Raw genomic sequence first — 17,338 nt, forward strand, 5'->3', positions numbered from 1 at the left:
CATAATTCACAGACCATACGATTCCCCTGTTTAAAGTGTAAAATTCTGTGGTTTATATGTCTTCATAGAATTGAGAAACCATCACCACTATCTAATTCCAGGACATTTGCATCATCCCCCCCCAAAACCCAGGACTCATCCTGATTTCCCCCAACTCTCCCTTCACCCCCACCATCTCCTGACAACCACTCATCTGTTTTATGTCTCTATAGATTTGCTTATGCTGGATATTTCATATAAATGGAATCTCATTCATTAAAAAAAACAAAAAAACAAAAAAAACTCGTTATTTTCTGGGGCATGCTAGCTTCCATGCCATATGCTGGAATCACAGACTGGAGTAAAACCTAGCGTCTGCCTTCTAGCTGCTCACAATCCAAGAATAAACACTTGCAGACCTCCCAGGGTTCTCTCTTGGCCACGAGAGCCACACTCGCATTAGCTGGCTGAGGCCCATGTACCAGTCGGACACTCGGGCCAGGAGGCCCGTCACTTCCCTTTGGGTTCAGCGCTGCTGGGTAGATGCTACCCAGGGATCCATCTCACTGGATGCTGATCAGGCCTACAATGTTCCCCTTCACCACTACTGATCAAGCAGACAGACTTGACTGATCCTTTTCAAAAGACACGCTCCTCGGTAATGACTCAGAAGTTTTAGCCTGTTTTCAAATACACCCAGTTTGTCATCTTCCTGCCGTGAAGATCAAAGCAATGTTTCTCCTGGGTTTCCAGTAAGGTGCTTGAGATGTTCCCCTGCGATAATGACTGTACTTAGCACTCATCAGAGTGGGTATACTGAGGTCTCCCTGCAGATCCTGAAAATAAGGTTAGCCTCGGAAAACGGAATCAGTAGAACTGACATGTGCTGGAGGACCCTGGCTGTGTGTTGGAGTTAGTTACTGAAGGGACTGCAGAAAAGCAGCTGAGGATATGGGGGGCTTCCCATGTCAATCAAAGTGACACAGGAGCCACGTCGGGAGACACATCTTAATTAAGAAAGCGAAAATCTACATGACTCTAGAATACTGTTCATAAGTGGTATCAGGTTCCACGTGGAGTCTCAAAAAGGGAGCCCAGGGTTTCTGCAACCATTTGTTCGTGTGTCTGCCTTTGTCCAGAGATTGGCAAGATGATCTTACTGGAAAGCAAAATCCTTCAGTTCCTGGGGGATCACAGGCCCATGAGGTGATCATGAAACCTCCCAACTACTAACTGTCTCCCCATGTATGGACAGGAAGTGGCAGACAGAACAAATGTAACAATGTGTTTTATATATCAGTTTCTTATGAGTTTGGCTATCGGGAGTTAGTCTTCAAGCTCTGGCAAGATTGAGTTTCTGACCCAAAGGGGTAGGACCCATGCACCGTGACGATCCACCAAAGCACCTATCCAGAGAAGACAGGTTTAGGAGAGGTGAAAACCATGGTCCAACATACAAGGCCTGCCATTTAGAACAGGAATTTAACTAACTCTAAGGCAAGTCCAACAAATAGAGCTGCTGTAAGGTAATAGTTAAAAACACAGGTTTTGGAGCCAAATGATTTGGCTCCAACACTTACTAGCTACATCAGCTTGGGCAACTTAGCCTCTAGGCACCTTGATTTCCTCATCTGTGAAATAAAACGCTTGTGAAGACTAAATGAGATAACCCAAATAAATGCTCACTGAGACATCTGGAACGCAGCAAGCTCTCAGAAGTTAGCCATCACATCACCATCGTCTGAAGTACGATCAGACCACCCTTTGAGATGGGGAGCTCCCCGGAGTTCAACTGGCAGAGATCTGTCAACTGAGGGCCAAATATAAACGTGATGTCATTGAATTTACTTCAACTCCAGGATTTCCAATGAGCTCTAAGCCCCTAAAGCTCTTACATACAATTCAAAACAAGAATGTGGTCTCAGTATTTGATGCATTTTTTTACATGAAACCTTTTCTTGCCATCCAACCGATGGATACTCTGCTGAGGACTTATGTACACGGCACCTGTTAGCCGAGGAGAATGGGAAAGGTGGTCCTTTCTTTCAGGAAGTTGAACACCTAACTGAGAAGAGGAGATGAGAGAACCAGGCGGTGACGCAAACGAGTGTGCTGGATTCAGGCCGACCGTCCAGTCGGTGCTTGCCTTTTTACGGAGGGACAGGGCAGTCTCTGTGTAGAGTCGCTCTCTTCTGAGGAGCACAAGGAGTGGATTAGTGAACTGAGCTGAGACCAGTCACGTTGCCTCTCCCTCCCCGCTCAGCCTCAGTCTCTTCCCACTCCCTTCAAGGCGCAACAGAGTAGTGTGGCGGCTCTGTGACCTTTCAAGCTCAGATTCAGGCAGTGCTGGCTGGACCACAGCAGCGCTGGTGAAGGCAGACATGCAGCTTCTGTGCTTAGACTTCCCGGGACAGTAAAGGCTGTCCATTATTTCCTTGTAAAGTGAAAGTGTTAGTTGCTCAGTTGTGTCTTACTCTCTGCGACCCCATGGACTGTAGCCCACCAGGCTCCTCTGTCCATGGAATTCTCCAGATGAGAATACTGCAGTGGGTAGCCATTTCCTTCTTCGGGGGATCTTCCCGACCCGGGGGTCGAACCCGAGTCTCCCACCTTGCAGGCACATTCTTTACCATCTGAGCCACCATAAAGACTGCTCTGATGCTGCCTCCTCTCACCTGCAGACTCAGTGGGGAAGAAGGAAAGTGGGCTTTCTTCATGTGACCCCAGGAGGTCATTAACATTAATATTCACTGACTGAAGTAGGTTCACCCAAGGCCATTACAATCAGCATATGTAAGGAAAACCTCTGATCTTCTCTTAAGGCGCCACCTCCACTCTCTAGTGACACTTTCTTTTTATGCCGTCTGAACCACAGTTCCAGACTTCCTTTAGGTTCCGTGGGATCTGGCTGCGGCATTTTAAGTATATTACTCTCCTTTAACACATTAGGTAGGGGAGAGAGGCCCCGGGGGTCTGTCTTGCACTCTGTGGACAAGCGGCCAGGCCAGGGACACCAGGAGACTCCTCTCAGTGGGACAGTCGCCTGTTTACTGATTGCTCTTTTGCCTCGAGACATTCACAGCACCTTCAGGCAAGAGGGAACAGCAGTGTGGTGTTTATTGAAATCTACATCTGGTGGCAATTTGTCCAACAGCAACCAGCTTTTCCCCCGTCCTTCTCTTCAAGTCAAATAATCCACAGGGGCCCATAATGCTCCACAAACTGTTCATTTGTGTGAGGCCTGTACTGCGTCGTTTACGTTCCTAATTACAGATCTGGGTTTATCAACAAGCTTCAGCAGGGTAAGGACTTTTTTTAGACTGCAGTGGAGACTGAGGGCTCATGTCCCGAGGCAACGACGTGGACTGGCCGTCCCCATTGGGCTGAAAGAGGCAGCCTCACACTGGCCTCTGGCCCCACACTCGGCCAGCACAGATGGCCTGAGCGGCCCTCTTCCCCACCCTACGAGGTGTGGCCTCACGCCGCCGCACAGACGCTTGGGAGAAGGGAGAGCTGAGCCCTAACCGACAACGAGAAATGGGTGTGCTGTGGAGAAAGGAGCAGCCCAAGCTCTGATCGCAGGGAAACTCTTTCTTCTCTTAGGGATGGTGGTGGTGAGAGAAGCCGAGAAGCTAGTTGTTTGCTGAAGGACTCGCTGAGCAGAGAGTTCTTTTATGGAACCTGTGGTTAGGTGAGAAAATGGTGTAAATCTAGAAAGCGGAGTGTGTCAAGCTTGAGGGGGGAAATACCTGGTGACTGGAATGCCCAGATTTACAACGAAGACCCCAGAGGAAAGCAGAACTGTTTAGGAGGGATGAGAACAGACAGGAATTAAGAGCAGGGTGGACTTGGGATGGGCTTCTAAACATGTGCCCAGCTATGTGTTACCAGTCTCGGGAAGGTCTGGCTTGTACCTCTTTGGATCCCCACCCAGCCATGAAATTGGAAAGGGGTCAATAAATATTTGCTGACCAACAGGAGCCAGGCTTAAATATGAACAATATTACTAAAAATATACATTATAGAATATTTCGCATCCCCGTCCCTCCGGCCTCTCCCAGAGCTAAGGTGAGAAGCAAGATAGATCAAAATGAAGATTTCAGAACCGAGAATCAATTTAATTTTACAGTATCAAAACATGGAAACCCCCCAAGTACAACACAGAGCAGCTGTTATGTTTGCAAGTGAGAAGGGTCAGCTGTAAAAATACAGCCCCTAGGATCAGGGTCACGGGCCAAATGGCGAACACACCTCCCAGGCTCCCAGGACCCTCCACTGTGGTCAGGAAGTCTGGGCCAGCGGCTCCCCACTTCCTCTCTCACAGGCTGAAAAGCCCCTCCTCCCCAACAAAACGCACTGCTTTATCTTAATGCTGTTATGATTCAAGGTCACACACAGACTGCCAAGGAGGAGAGCTTTAGGGTGGGACAAGCTGTTCAACGTGCCACTCTACTGGGGGACGGCAGAATTCGGGGGGTGGCGATGGCGGTGGGGGAACCACTTGATGGCTTAGCTGGTCAATGTCATCTCAACGGTTTAAATGTATCCTGTTTGGCTTCTGGGAGTCCCATTCCTACCTCCTCAAAGCCTCAGGCTCTGGGGACCCTGTGGAGGCGTGGGCTGGCCATCAGGACTGCCTCCGTCAGACCAGCATGCCCAGGAGATAATCTCAACTGGAAGAGGCCTGTGTGGGACGGCAGGACAGCGGGGACACTGCCTAACGGGAGAAGTGTGTCTCCTCCTTCTGTAGAGACGAGGGTGCGAAGAGAGCTTAACAGATATGCTCAAGTTTCAGCACCAAGGGACTGATGCTTAATTATTATTTCAAAAACTGCTTATGTATAAAGACACAAACTCAAGGAGAAAGCGAACAATGGCTTAAAAGGTGCCTTTAAAACCTGCAAACTGTTGGGAAATTTTGAGTTCATGTTGGATTTCAGGTGGTGTTACAAAATTATTGTTCTTTATTCTGTGATGACAACAGTATTCCATTTACATAGAAGAGTGTCTGCATGGTTACCAGATTCAAAAAGAAATATAGGCGAGGGAGTGTCACTGTGTACGGAACGTACTCTCAAACAGTTCAGGAAGAGAGAAAACGTGTGACCATGCGTGCGATGTATGTGGAAAGAGCAAGAGACATATAAGCGGGCGAGGCAGACACGAACAGACGAAGCCAAGAGGAAGGTGTTGGGCATTCATTTCACTCGTCTGTCAACTTTTCTGTATGTTTGAGACTCCTCACACACACACACAAATATTTTGGGGAAAAAAATAAAATCCTCTAACAAAGAGTGAGATTTTAAAGATTCAGAGCCAGGCTGGGATTTGGATCTTTCAAATGCCCATTTCAACTTGAACAACAACAGGCACTCTTGTCTTCCCTTCACCCCTCCATCAGGGGCTGACCCTGACTTTCTCCTCCTAAGGAGCCCACAAGGGAGGCAGTTGACCAGTGGGCTCTGGGGTACTAGAGAAGACTCTTGAGAGTCCCTTGAACTGCAAGGAGATCAAACCAGTCCATCCTAAAGGAAATCAACCCTGAATATTCATTGGAAGGACTGATGCTGAGGCTGAAGCTCCAATACTTTGGCTACCTGATGCGAAGAGCCAACTTACTGGCAAAGACCCTGATGCTGGGAAAGACTGAGGGCAGGAGGAGGAGGAGGCGACAGAGGATGCGATGGCTGAATGGCAGTTAAAGCAAACCCGGGGAGATAGTGAAGGACACGGAAGCCTGGTGTGCTGCAGTTCGTGGGTTTGCAAAGAGTCAGACACAACTCTGCAACTGAACAACAACTCAACAAAGTATTTACTGCCTCCCGGTGGTAGGAGAAAGGATTAAATGAGGTGTGCAGAGACCACGGCTTTGAAAACGAAGGCACAGTAAAAATGGAAGAAATCGTTGTCACATCTACACCAAGTTCACTCTTACAACGAGCTCGTTGTCACAAACAGAATATCCCCACAACCACCAGGACCCAGACAGAGAAAGGAGGAGATGGAAGCCAGGGAGTGCCAAGCATGTGCCTCAGGGCCATGTGCTTGCTTTCTTTTAAAAAATATTTTGTGGAGAAAAACTTCACACACCACACAATTCACCCATTAATGTGAATTATTCAAAGGTTTAAGCACATTCACAAGATGCAATCATTATCACAATCCAAGAATGGAACACTAATCAGAAAGAAACCCTTACCCAGAAGCAGTCACTCCTCATTTCCCCTCCAAGTCTCCACACACACCCCACTTGCCAGCAACCGCTAATCTGCTCTGACTCTATGGACTTTTCAATTCTGGACATTTTGTACAAGTGAAATACTGTAATATGTGGCCTTTTGTGACTGGCCTCCTTCACTCAGCATATGATTTCAAGGTTCATCCTTCATCCGTGTGCCCTTCTGTTTTATAACATGTGTTATAACATGTGCCTTTCTTTTTTATTACCAAATAATATTCCATTATTATTCCAAGCATAATATCCACATTTGATTGATCCGTTCACCAGGTGATGGGTCTGTGGGTTGTTTCTACATTCTGGCAATTATGATAAAGAATGCTGTTACAAACGTGTGTACGAGTTTCCGTGTGAACATTAGTTTTCATTTCTCTTGTTTATACACCTAAAAGGGGAAGAACAGAGCCATATAGTAACTCTATTTAACTTTTTGAGGAACTGCCAGACTGTTTTCCGAAGTGACTGCACCATTTTACACTCCGAGCAACAGTGTGTGAGGGTTCCAATTTCTCCATACCTCGCCAACACTCATTACTCTCAGCTTTTATAGTCATCTTAGCGGGCCTGCAGTGGGATCTCACAGCGGTTTTGATCTGCATTTCTCTTAATGATGCCAAGCATCTTTTTTTAATGGACTTATTGGACATCTGTATATCTTCGAAAAAATGTCAATTTAAGTCCATGGAAGTCACTCAGTCATGTCCAACTCTTTGTGACCCCCATGAACTGTAGCCCACTAGGCTCCTCGGTCCATGGGATTTTTCCAGGCATGAATACTGGAGTGGGTTGCCATTTCCTTCTCCAGGGGATCTTCCCAACCCAGGGATCAAACCCTGGTCTCCCGCATTGTAGGCAGACGCTTTACCATCTGAGCTACCAGGGAAGCCTGCCTTAAATCCACTGGCCATTTTTAAATTGGATTAGTGATTTTTTATTATTGAGTTATAAGAATTCCCTATATAAATATTCTGGATACTGGCTCCTAATCAGAAAAATAAATTGCAAAAAAACCCACAAACTTTATTCTCTAATTCTTTTCCTTTCTTGATAGTGTCCTTTGAAGTACAAAGTTGCAAATTTTGATGTAGCCCAATTCCCAATTAATCTGTATTTTCCCTTGTTAGGGGCTTTCTTATTTAATGCTCACAGTAACTGTGCAGAGTAAAGATTACTGATCCCATTCAACAAATAAGGAAAAGGAAGTTCAGTGAAGCAAATGACCCAAGGTCTCACAGGGAGCCACTGCACATGGCCCTGTCCTGCCACAAGAGTGTGGCCATTGCCTGGAGCTGGGCCATGAATTCAGGCCTTCTGACCAGGCCAGGTTCAGGCCTTCATATACTCTGGGAGTGTTAACTGTGAAATATGGCCAATTTTTAAACAGACTTGTCAGATATTACACATTTAATGTTCTAAGGATGCTGCCATTACTCAAAACAAGGGGATTTTGGGAGTCTCTCTTTGGAAGTTATATGAACAGATAGTGAGTTGGGCGTGTTTTATAAACATACTCAATTTTAATGAGGGGAGATTTGAGTTTATCATGAAGCCAAAAGTCCTGGGTAACCAAGTCTGGAAAAGGAGGTAAGTTATTTGGTTGGATTGTGCCTTTTAGGATTTATATACATGGTGACACATACACCAACCAACATAAAGTATGAGAAGTCATTTAAGAATTAAAGGTAGATCTGTCTCAGAACTGTTTCTAGCAATGGCAGCCAGATATGAGAGATACTAGAGGACTGCAGATGCTGATTGCAGCCAGGAAATTAAAAGACGCTTACTCTTTGGAAGGAAAGTTATGACCAACCTAGATAGCATATTGAAAAGCAGAGACATTACTTTGCCAACCGTCTAGTCAAGGCTATGGTTTTTCCTATGGTCATGTATGGATGTGAGAGTTGGACTGTGAAGAAAGCTGATCGCCAAAGAATTGATGCTTTTGAACTATGGTGCTGGAGAAGACTCTTGAGAGTCCCTTGGACTGCAAGGAGGTCAAACCAGTCCATTCCAAAGGAGATCAATCCTGGGTGTTCATTGGAAGGACCGATGCTAAAGCTGAAACTCCAATAACTTTGGCCACCTCATGCGATCAGTTGACTCACTGGAAAAGAGTCTGATGCTGGGAGGGATTGGGGGTGGGAGGAGACGGGGACGACAGAGAATGAGATGGCTGGATGGCATCACCAACTCGATGGACATGAGTTTGAGTGAGCTCCGGGAGTTGGTGATGGACAGGGAGGCCTGGCGTGCTGTGATTCATGGGGTCACAAAGAGTCGGACACGACTGAGCAACTGAACTGAACTGAACTGAAGAGGATATTGATACATTGTATGAAAAGGAATCACACTGACACATTTGAAGACATTTTGATATAAAAACTGGCCATCTTTGTACTTCAGTCACACCAGTACATTGAATCAAAATTACTGAATTACTGGAACTAAAAAGGATTTCACATTTCATCCAATCTCCTTAATTTAACTGATCTAAGTGATGCACCAACTGTTGACTCGAGTCCTCACGAGAACACTATCAGAACAGGGACTAAACTTAAGGAGGATGCAGTTTCCATGCTCTAGTTCTTATTATTAGCTGTTTGAACTCTGCTTTTAGCATTTATGGTTCTTCCCCTCTTTCCCCTGCAGACCTCCAAGTGGGTTGTGCCATCCAAGACGCCTCTTTTAAAGCGTGTGGAACTGTGCCCAAGGTCCACTGTCCATCCTCCAACCGAACTGTCCCTAATACCAACTTATTTAAACATCTCAAGTCCATGGAGATAGCTCTGACAGCAAATAAAAGGGACTCGTTTTATGAAGTGAGTTCTGAAGGGATAGTGCCAAGCCTTATTTCAAAAACCAGGCTCCAGTTTCCAGTCTAAGAATTAGATGGCTTTCTGCCTGCTGTCTCTGCCTTTCCCCTCTCACTTAGGAAAGAAGGCCAAAGCTGAGCCTCGAGGGACTGCTTCATAAGGAAAAATTGACGCAGGGTACAGTGTCAGGATGGGCCAGTGCAGGTTGGAAGTGGGCTAGCAGAAGGCTTGGGAAAAGAGACGTTGCTTCGCGAGCAGGTTAGGTCAGTCCCCAGGGCCATTTCCCTCCACTGGAAACAGGTTTAAGTGCTGACACGGGGGTTTCCCACAGCTTCTACTAGCCTCCAAAGGCATATTTGTCATCGGAGGCTCTTGATGAAGCTGTACATAAATATCTGACTGTTGTTAAATACAAAACAAAACAAAAATATTCCACGGGAACCAAATCAAAACCAGCTGTGAGGGGAGAGGCCAAAAACTCAGTGTCAGTGCAAAAGGCCCGGCAGAAACACTTGTTAATTGTACTATTTACTTTGCTGAATAGTAAACTGTCATGCCAATGAAGTCATATCACATGACTGCAATGTCTTTCATATGACTCTCCAGCTATGGGAGAAATGGGCATTTTATTTTCTAGAATTCTGGATTCTGTAGTGGATGAGTCAGAATCTGAGTTTTAATTCAGAATCAACCCACCGGCCCAGGCCTGTTCATTGCCAGTCATAAAAATTAAAAAAACAAATTATGATTTTTATATCCTATGGTATATAGCGGGTGTGCTAAACTTACTTTTTAAATGATCATTCATTAATCCCTAATTCTGCAGAAAGAAAGTGGTGCTTAGCAAAAACATAGTTCTTTTAAGGGAGTGTTGTAATTGCAATACTAAAAAATAACTGTATGACACAGCATCAAGTAAAACATGTATGTGTGTGTGTTAGTTGCTCAGTTGTGTCTGACTCTTTGCGACCCATGGACTGTAGCCTGCCAGGCTCCTCTGGTCATGGGATTCTCCAGGCAAGAATACTGGAGTGGGTTGCCATTTTCCCCTCCTGGGGATCTTCCCAACCCAGGGATCAAACCCAGATTTCTTGCATTGTGGGCAGATTCTTTACCATCTGAGTCACCAGGGAAGCCAAGTAAAATGTAGCCTAAAATTAATGCTGGAATCAAGAAACTTGCCAACTTTCAAAAATGAGAATGAACTATTTCAGGCAAGTTGGGTTATGGAATTTTGGAATTTGAACATCTCAAGGATATACCAATATAGCTTGCTTTATTAACTCCTATAAATCAGTGTTTTCTCTCTCTGGTTAGATAGAGTTTGAAACTTATTTGGCATTTCCCACAGCACAATGTTGAACTCACAGTTGGAACTAAAGCAGTACATGTGAACTGATACTTGATGAAAAATAACCCTAAGAAAAATAACCCTAAGGAAAATAACCCTAAGAAAAATAACCCTAAAGAAAGTCACAGCAAATTTTATGAAAAGATGGCTAAGTCATTCAGTTTGATTAGACTCGGCCTTTTCACAACAAGGTCAGCAATTTAAAGAGTATGTGGTGAGCACGTCAATGGCTCTGTGACTTGGATGTCTTCTGTTTCATCAACTTTAGGGTCTTTTCCTCTGGTTCCAACTAGGATAAACAGTCAGCTAGGAGCCATGGGCGACTGGGGTCCATCTTCAAATATGCGAGACCATTCTCAACAGGGTCTTGAAAGGTCAGAACTCTGTGCAAAATTCCCTGCTCAGAGAGCAACGGTTTAAGAGGGTAAAAAGCTGAGTGGGGCCTCCTAATACCTCATGGGCAGAGTACACTTACCAAGAGCTAAACTGGCTACAAAGAATCCAGCAATCTCTGCCTAAGACCCTTTCCTTGTGAAAAATTTATGAGGTGGGTGTTTTAAACTTTTCAGTCTACAGCTTGAGATAAGATTAACTCCTTAGCACATATTCTCCATGTAAGCACTTTCCCTGCGTCCTTGGTCTGCAGCTTCTCTTCACTGTGCTCGGTGAAGCAGGAGGACTCTGCCTGCTAAAGCCACCAGCTCCGTTCTCTGTCTCCAAGTTGTACCTCCGCCGTCTCTAACACCATCTAGCCACTTTCACTCATTGATCCCACCTCCTCAAAACCAGCACAGCCCAGGACAAGCTGAGCCCTGTGCGTCTGGCACCCCTCCCCCTCTGCCAGCCCCCTTTCTGCACCTTGCTCCTCGCCCCTCTTCCAACAGACCCAACCTGGCGATCTGCCTGTCCTCTCAACAGCACTATCATTCAACTAGTACACAGGCAATCACTTTCGGATACTCGATGATGGGAGGGAGATGGGCACAAAAACTCCACGGGTCAGTCTCACTAAGCGCGGCTGGTTCAGTCTTGCATCTCTCTCTCAACCCATTCTCTCTGTGCCCCTTTCTATGAAAACAAAGGGATCCGCAGTCTCTAGTGGGATCAGTTTTGCATTCCTCCTTCATAAAGGGGCCATATCTGGGGAGAGACCACAGATGATAAGGGAGATGAAAAAGTTTAATAACAACAAAACATTTTCTTTCTTTAAGTTGAAAGGAATTACCCCGCTACAAAATGGATGAACCTAGAAAATACCATGCTAAGTAACAGACATCAGACACAAAGGCCTTAACTTTGTTGGTTTCAGGCTCTTGAAAGGGAAGTCACTCAGTTGTGTCCGACTCTTTGCGACCCCATGGACTGTACCCTGCCAGGCTCCTCCATCCGTGGGATTTCCACACAGGAGTACTGGAGTGGGTTGCTAGTCCCTTCTCCAGGGGATCTTCCCGACCCAGGGATCAAAGCTGGGTCTCCCGCACTGCAGGCAGACTCTTTACTGTCTGAGCCACAACAGAAGTTCATTCAGCCTCTTGATGAAGGTCAAAGAGCAGAGTGAAAAAGCTGGCTTAAAATTCTACACTAAAAAAGCTAAGATCATGGCATCCAGTCCCATCACTTTGCGGTAAACAGGAGAGGGGAAAAGTAGAAGCAGTGACAGACTTTATCTTCTTGGTCTACAAAATCACTGTAGATGATGGTGACTGCAGCCATGAAATTAAAAGACACTTGCTCCTTGGAAGAAAAGCTATGATCAACCTAGACAGTGTGTTAAAAAGCAGAGACATCACTTTGTTGACAAAGGTCTGTATAGTCAAAGCTGGTTTTTCTAGTTGTCATGTAATGAGAGGGTAACAGGCAGGAAGGCTAGGGGCCCCCAAATGGAGGAAATAGGCTGCAAATATCAGACAGTTTTTTAAAATCTCTCTCTTAAGCGGTAGGAGGAAAAAAACTACAAATATCAAGATTTTTTTCCCTTCTCTATACAAAATTAAAAGGAGGTTTCTTCTAAAATTCTGTGTTGCCATGATGACACCTGGTTCTACCTGAACTTCACTTTTCTCAAACCTTGAACTAACCAATGCATTTTTCTTATGGAAATGTTTTTCTTGAGCTGTGTTAATGAACTACGTATTTATCTTCAGTCAGTCAGTTCAGTCGCGCAGTCATGTCTGACTCTTTGGAACCCCATGGACTGCAGCAAGCCAGGCCTCCCTGTTCATGTACTTACCTTAGACTCTGTCTTTCTTCAAGCTGGTGTGCCTAAGACTCAGAACAGACTTGACAAACCAGTCTGTTTTATTCAACAAACCAGTATGTTTTACTCATGCAAATGTTCTCTTAAGCTATGTTAATGAGACTAATCTATTCCTTGGAAATCCGCCTTTCTCCAAGATATACAAGATATATGTCAATCGTTTTATGGCCTGGGATGACTCACCGTGTGCCCATGTTATTTCAAAATGCATGCTGTGGGTGAGGGGCCTGGTGCCACTGTCTGAGTCTTGAGACACTTGCTTTCTCTAATGAGCAGCTGCTAATAGGTATGTAACTTCCTGCTAAAGGCTAGCAGGGGGCACTCTTTCTGCCCGCTTCTGATGTCTGTGTCAGAAGCTTTCTCTATCTCTTTCATACTTTAATAAAACTTTATTACACAAAAGCTCTGAGTGATCAAGCCTCGTCTGCTTTTGAACTATGGTGCTGGAGAAGACTCTTGAGAGTCCTTGGACTGCAAGGAGATCCAACCAGTCCATCCCAAAGGAAATCAACCCTGAATATTCATTGGAAGGACTGAGGCTGAAGCTGAAGCTCCAATACTTTTGTCATGTGACATGAAGATCCAGCTCATTGGAAAAGACCTTGATGACAGAAGAAACTGAAGGGAAATGGAGAAGGGGGCAGCAGAGGATGAGATGGTTGGGTAGTGTCACTGAGTCAATGGACATGAGTTTGAGCAAGCTCTGGGAGATGGTGATGGACAGGGAAGCCTGACGTGCTGCAGTCCGTGGGGTTGCAGAGTCGGACACGACTGAGTGACTAACAGCAACAACACGTGACATATCCAGGATAGGAAAATCCACAGAGACCGAAGGGAGGTTAGTGGTCATCAGGACTGGAAGGAAGGAGGAGGCGGGAGTGAGGAGTGACAGCTCAGTGGCACAAAGTTCATTTTTGTGGGGATGAAAAGGTACTAAGCTCGACAGTGACAGTAGCAGGACTGTGAAGGTACTAAATGCCACTGAACTGGACATGCTGATAGGGTGAACTTCATGGTACGTGACTTACAAGTCAATAAAGCTATTACTGAAAAGTGCATTCGGGGCTTCCCTGGTGGCTCAGTGGTAAAGAATCCATCTGCCAAAGCAGGAGACTCAGGTTCAATCCTGGATTTGGGAAGATCCCACATGCCGTGGGGCAGCAAAGCCCATGTGCCACAGCTGCTGAGCCTGTGCTCTAGAGCCTGGGAGCCGCAACTACCGAAGCTTGCGTGCCCTGGAGCCTGTGCTCTGCAACAAGAGAGGCCACCACATTGAGGAGCCTGAGCACCGCAATGAAGAATAGCTCCCCTCACCACAACTAGAGAAAGCCTGTGCGAGGTATCAGAGACCCAGTGCAGCCAAACAGAAGCAAACAAACAGGCTCTGACACCAGGTAACTCAGACTAAATGCTCAAGATCTGAGGAACATACTTTAGACTCCTGGCCTCTGAGATCTTTATTCCAAGGACACCCTGGCCTTCCTCTCCTGTTCCACTCCTTCCCCACACTTTCCCTGCCCAAATCTTCTTTTCAGAGACAGCCTACTTATCTTATCCCAACTAATTGGAAAATCTGGTCCCTTCCAAGGAAAGCTTTTTGTTGACATAACTACTCCTCCAGGCAGGAGTACCTGTTCTCTCAGCACCTAATACACAAATGTCTAAAATGCTTCTGCTGATACTAGAGTTCAGTAGTCACATCTCTACTACACACTGTGAGCTCATCTCGCTAAGTTTTGTATTCAGCAACGAGCACAGTGCCCTGCTATGAGTTTTCAAAAGATGTTCAGTAAAGGCTTTCTTTTTTGCAAAACTAGCATTTCTACAAATATTTTATAAACAATGTATAAAATGATACTGTCACATATAATTATCTGGTTGAATCTTTTGCAACTGTGATGTTGATGAATGAAACCAGTGAGTCCAAGAAGAGAATTAATTGGGCATTCCTCATCGCATTGCTTCCCTGGTGGCTCAGAGGGTAAAGCATCTGCCTGCAATGTGGGAGACCCTGGGTTCAATCCCTGGGTCAGTTAGAGCCCCTGGAGAAGGAAATGGCAATCCACTCCTGTACTCTTGCCTGGAAAATCCCATGGACGGAGGAGCCTCGTAGTTGGGACTTTTCGATATGGGATGCGGAAGTTTGTATCTTTATTACTGAACATCTGTAAATGTACTGAGAGTCAACTGTGCAAATCAGAACACAACCTTGACGCAGGTATGTGGATATCTTTTGATATTCATATTTATTCACACACACACATTTTTCACAGTAAAGTAGAATAACATAGGCAAGACAATGATTTTTGTTGCTAGGAGGTCTGCTGGTAAGCATTCTTTTTTTAAAAACATAGTCCTATTTCAAGTTTCTGAAGAAAAAGAATAACCCTTTTCTAAGACAGGGGTTGCAAACTCCAATACCAGTAAGAGTCATCACCTGAAAAGCATCTTTGAAACAGAGCACCGTCACTAAAGAATATCTTTGGGGCAAGAAAGCAACAGCAGTGTTCGTCTCCACGAAGGGGACAGGGTGGTGAGGGACAGGTGTGGAAGGCAGGGTTCCTTTCCATACAGTGTTTTTATGCCTTTAAAACCTTGTATCAAGCACATTATTTAATCTATAAAATTGGCTTTTTGGCTCCAGCTAACTATCGTCATTAAGGAATGCAAGCCTGGGGTTGCCAGATCGGATCTTTCAAAGAAGTTGGAAATGGGAAAACTCACATTTTTACGTAAAACTCATATAACTTTTAAAATGTTGGCTTCATTCAGAATTTAACACATGGGAGGCCAAACAAAACACACGTGTGAGCCATATCTGGTCACAGGCCAACCAGTTTACCATCTCTAATCTAAAACCTACGTGTGGCTTATGACTGCAAAACTATAAATGTACTTTAATGGAGGAAAACTTCAAAAAGAAAACTCAGACTTGTGGATGAGATCACTCCCCCTTCCTGCCCTACTATCTCACTGCTGTTGCTTTCTTAAACTGCCCCTTCTCCTTCTGGGTCTCTGAAAAGGCAACTAATGTTTGACCAACTAAAACGCAAAACAAGCCATGTGTGATCAACGAATATACCCTTTATGCTAGCATCCGGTCTGTTTTTAAAGACTGAAACATGGTAGGTGGCGGCGATGGGGTTGATATCAAGTTGAAATTCTTCTAGGCAACCAAAGAGAAGTACGTGAATTATTTCTAGGTGGGCGGAAAAATCTCCCCGCCAACTAGTCAAACGCCTCACCATCAGCCCTGCTCAGGAGACAAAGTGCAGCCTTGATCAACATAACATTCTGAACCTTCTCTGGGAAGCCAATCACAGCTCTGGAGAAAATCTCACCGTCTCTCAAAGGCGTGCAGAGACGCTAGTCATCTCCTGAGATGAGGCTAAGAGACTCTGTGTGGGCCTGATCACAGGTCACAAGTGGAAGACTGCATCTGCTGGATGCCCAGAGGACACCGGGGCAAGATGAAGAAGGATCGCTTTCGGTTCTACGACAAGCACTAGAGAAGTGCCATCACGCCTCTATGGTGAGGTGAAAACTCTGACTTCCATCTGCTGAGAGCGTCGGAAGATTTCATTTTGGTATTTCTGTGTGGTTTTCCTACACTCGGTGATAGGTCCACTCTTATAAACAGCTGTCTTTTCACCACTAGCTAGTCCAGTGTTGGGCTGGCCCACCTCTCACTGACCCCTGGGGCCTCCCCCGGTATTGAGGATACACAACCCCAGACGGTAACTGATGAACAGGACTAGGGGGCTGATGGTAACTCTGCAAATATCCTACTCCCAAAGGACACAAGCACCCAAGCTTTTCTTATGTAACTTGAGGAAACGCTATGACAGGCCACATTTTCCTAAGAGCTTCTTTACCCAGGTGGGAGAGGGCTGGGTCGCGGAGATATGTTGATTTAATCTCATTCATCCATCTTGAGGGATTCCCTCGTAGCTCAGACAGTAAAGAATTCCCCCTCAGTGCAAGAGACCTGGGTTCGATCTCTGCGTCGGGAAGATCCCCTGGAGAAGGGAATGGCAACCCACTCCAGTATTCTTGCCTGGAGAATCCCATGGACAGAGGAGCCTGGTGGGCTACAGTCTATGGGCTAGCAGAGTCGGACACGACTGAGTGACTAAGCATCCACCTTGAGGAACTGTTTTGCCAAGTGACTGGGCAGTGCCACACGTATGCAGCAGTCTTTTCTGAGAAGAGTGAACATTTGGAAAAGCAAAATGATCATCCACCCTGTAATCCCAGCCTTTAAAAAGCAAACAAACCACAATTGTAGCAACCCAGGAAATTAAGATTTGCAAAATATTCTAAATGGCAAGCAAAACAAAACTCTCTTAGGTTGTAACTGAGGAAGCCACTTCATGGAGGGCTTCAGTGGCCCAAGAGGACGAATTTGCTTGTGAAATAAAAACCAGGCATGTTCTTGCTGAACATGGCCAGAGGCCAGTGTCTTCCCTGACTTGCATTTTGATGTATGGACATTGCAGCCAACTCTGCAATGGCCACAGGCATGCTGCTCGATAGAAAGAACCGGGATGCTTGGAAGTCAATAACCCGCAGTTTCTTCATCAGCAGTTTTGTGCATTTGGCACCCACCACACAACAACCTGCACACAGCAGCATCCAGCAACTGCAAAAGGCTCATTTACTGATGACTAGCAGACTGACTGAGCAATTTGGTTCCAAGG

At 45.5% G+C, this 17,338-nt stretch overlaps 1 protein-coding gene across 12 annotated transcripts in view; it reads right to left on the reverse strand.

Annotated features, from left to right (window-relative positions):
• Positions 1 to 17,338, reverse strand: part of ATG7 (autophagy related 7) — a 259,273-nt gene that overhangs the window by 104,040 nt on the left and 137,895 nt on the right. For 10 of the 12 annotated variants that reach the window (XM_088831919.1, XM_088831926.1, XM_088831928.1 and 7 more), the window contains one exon: positions 1,800 to 16,840. The exons of 1 other annotated variant lie outside the window; for it this stretch is intronic. In XM_088831919.1, coding sequence (XP_088688045.1) covers positions 16,730 to 16,840 — 111 coding nt within the window. In that variant the 3' untranslated portion in view covers positions 1,800 to 16,729. One more of the 12 variants, XM_088831925.1, reaches the window with a different exon arrangement.

Source organism: Moschus berezovskii, chromosome 24 (genome assembly GCF_049115385.1).
Source record: "Moschus berezovskii isolate FMDL1 chromosome 24, NW_MosBer_1.0, whole genome shotgun sequence".
Classification (NCBI taxonomy): Eukaryota; Metazoa; Chordata; class Mammalia; order Artiodactyla; family Moschidae; genus Moschus; species Moschus berezovskii.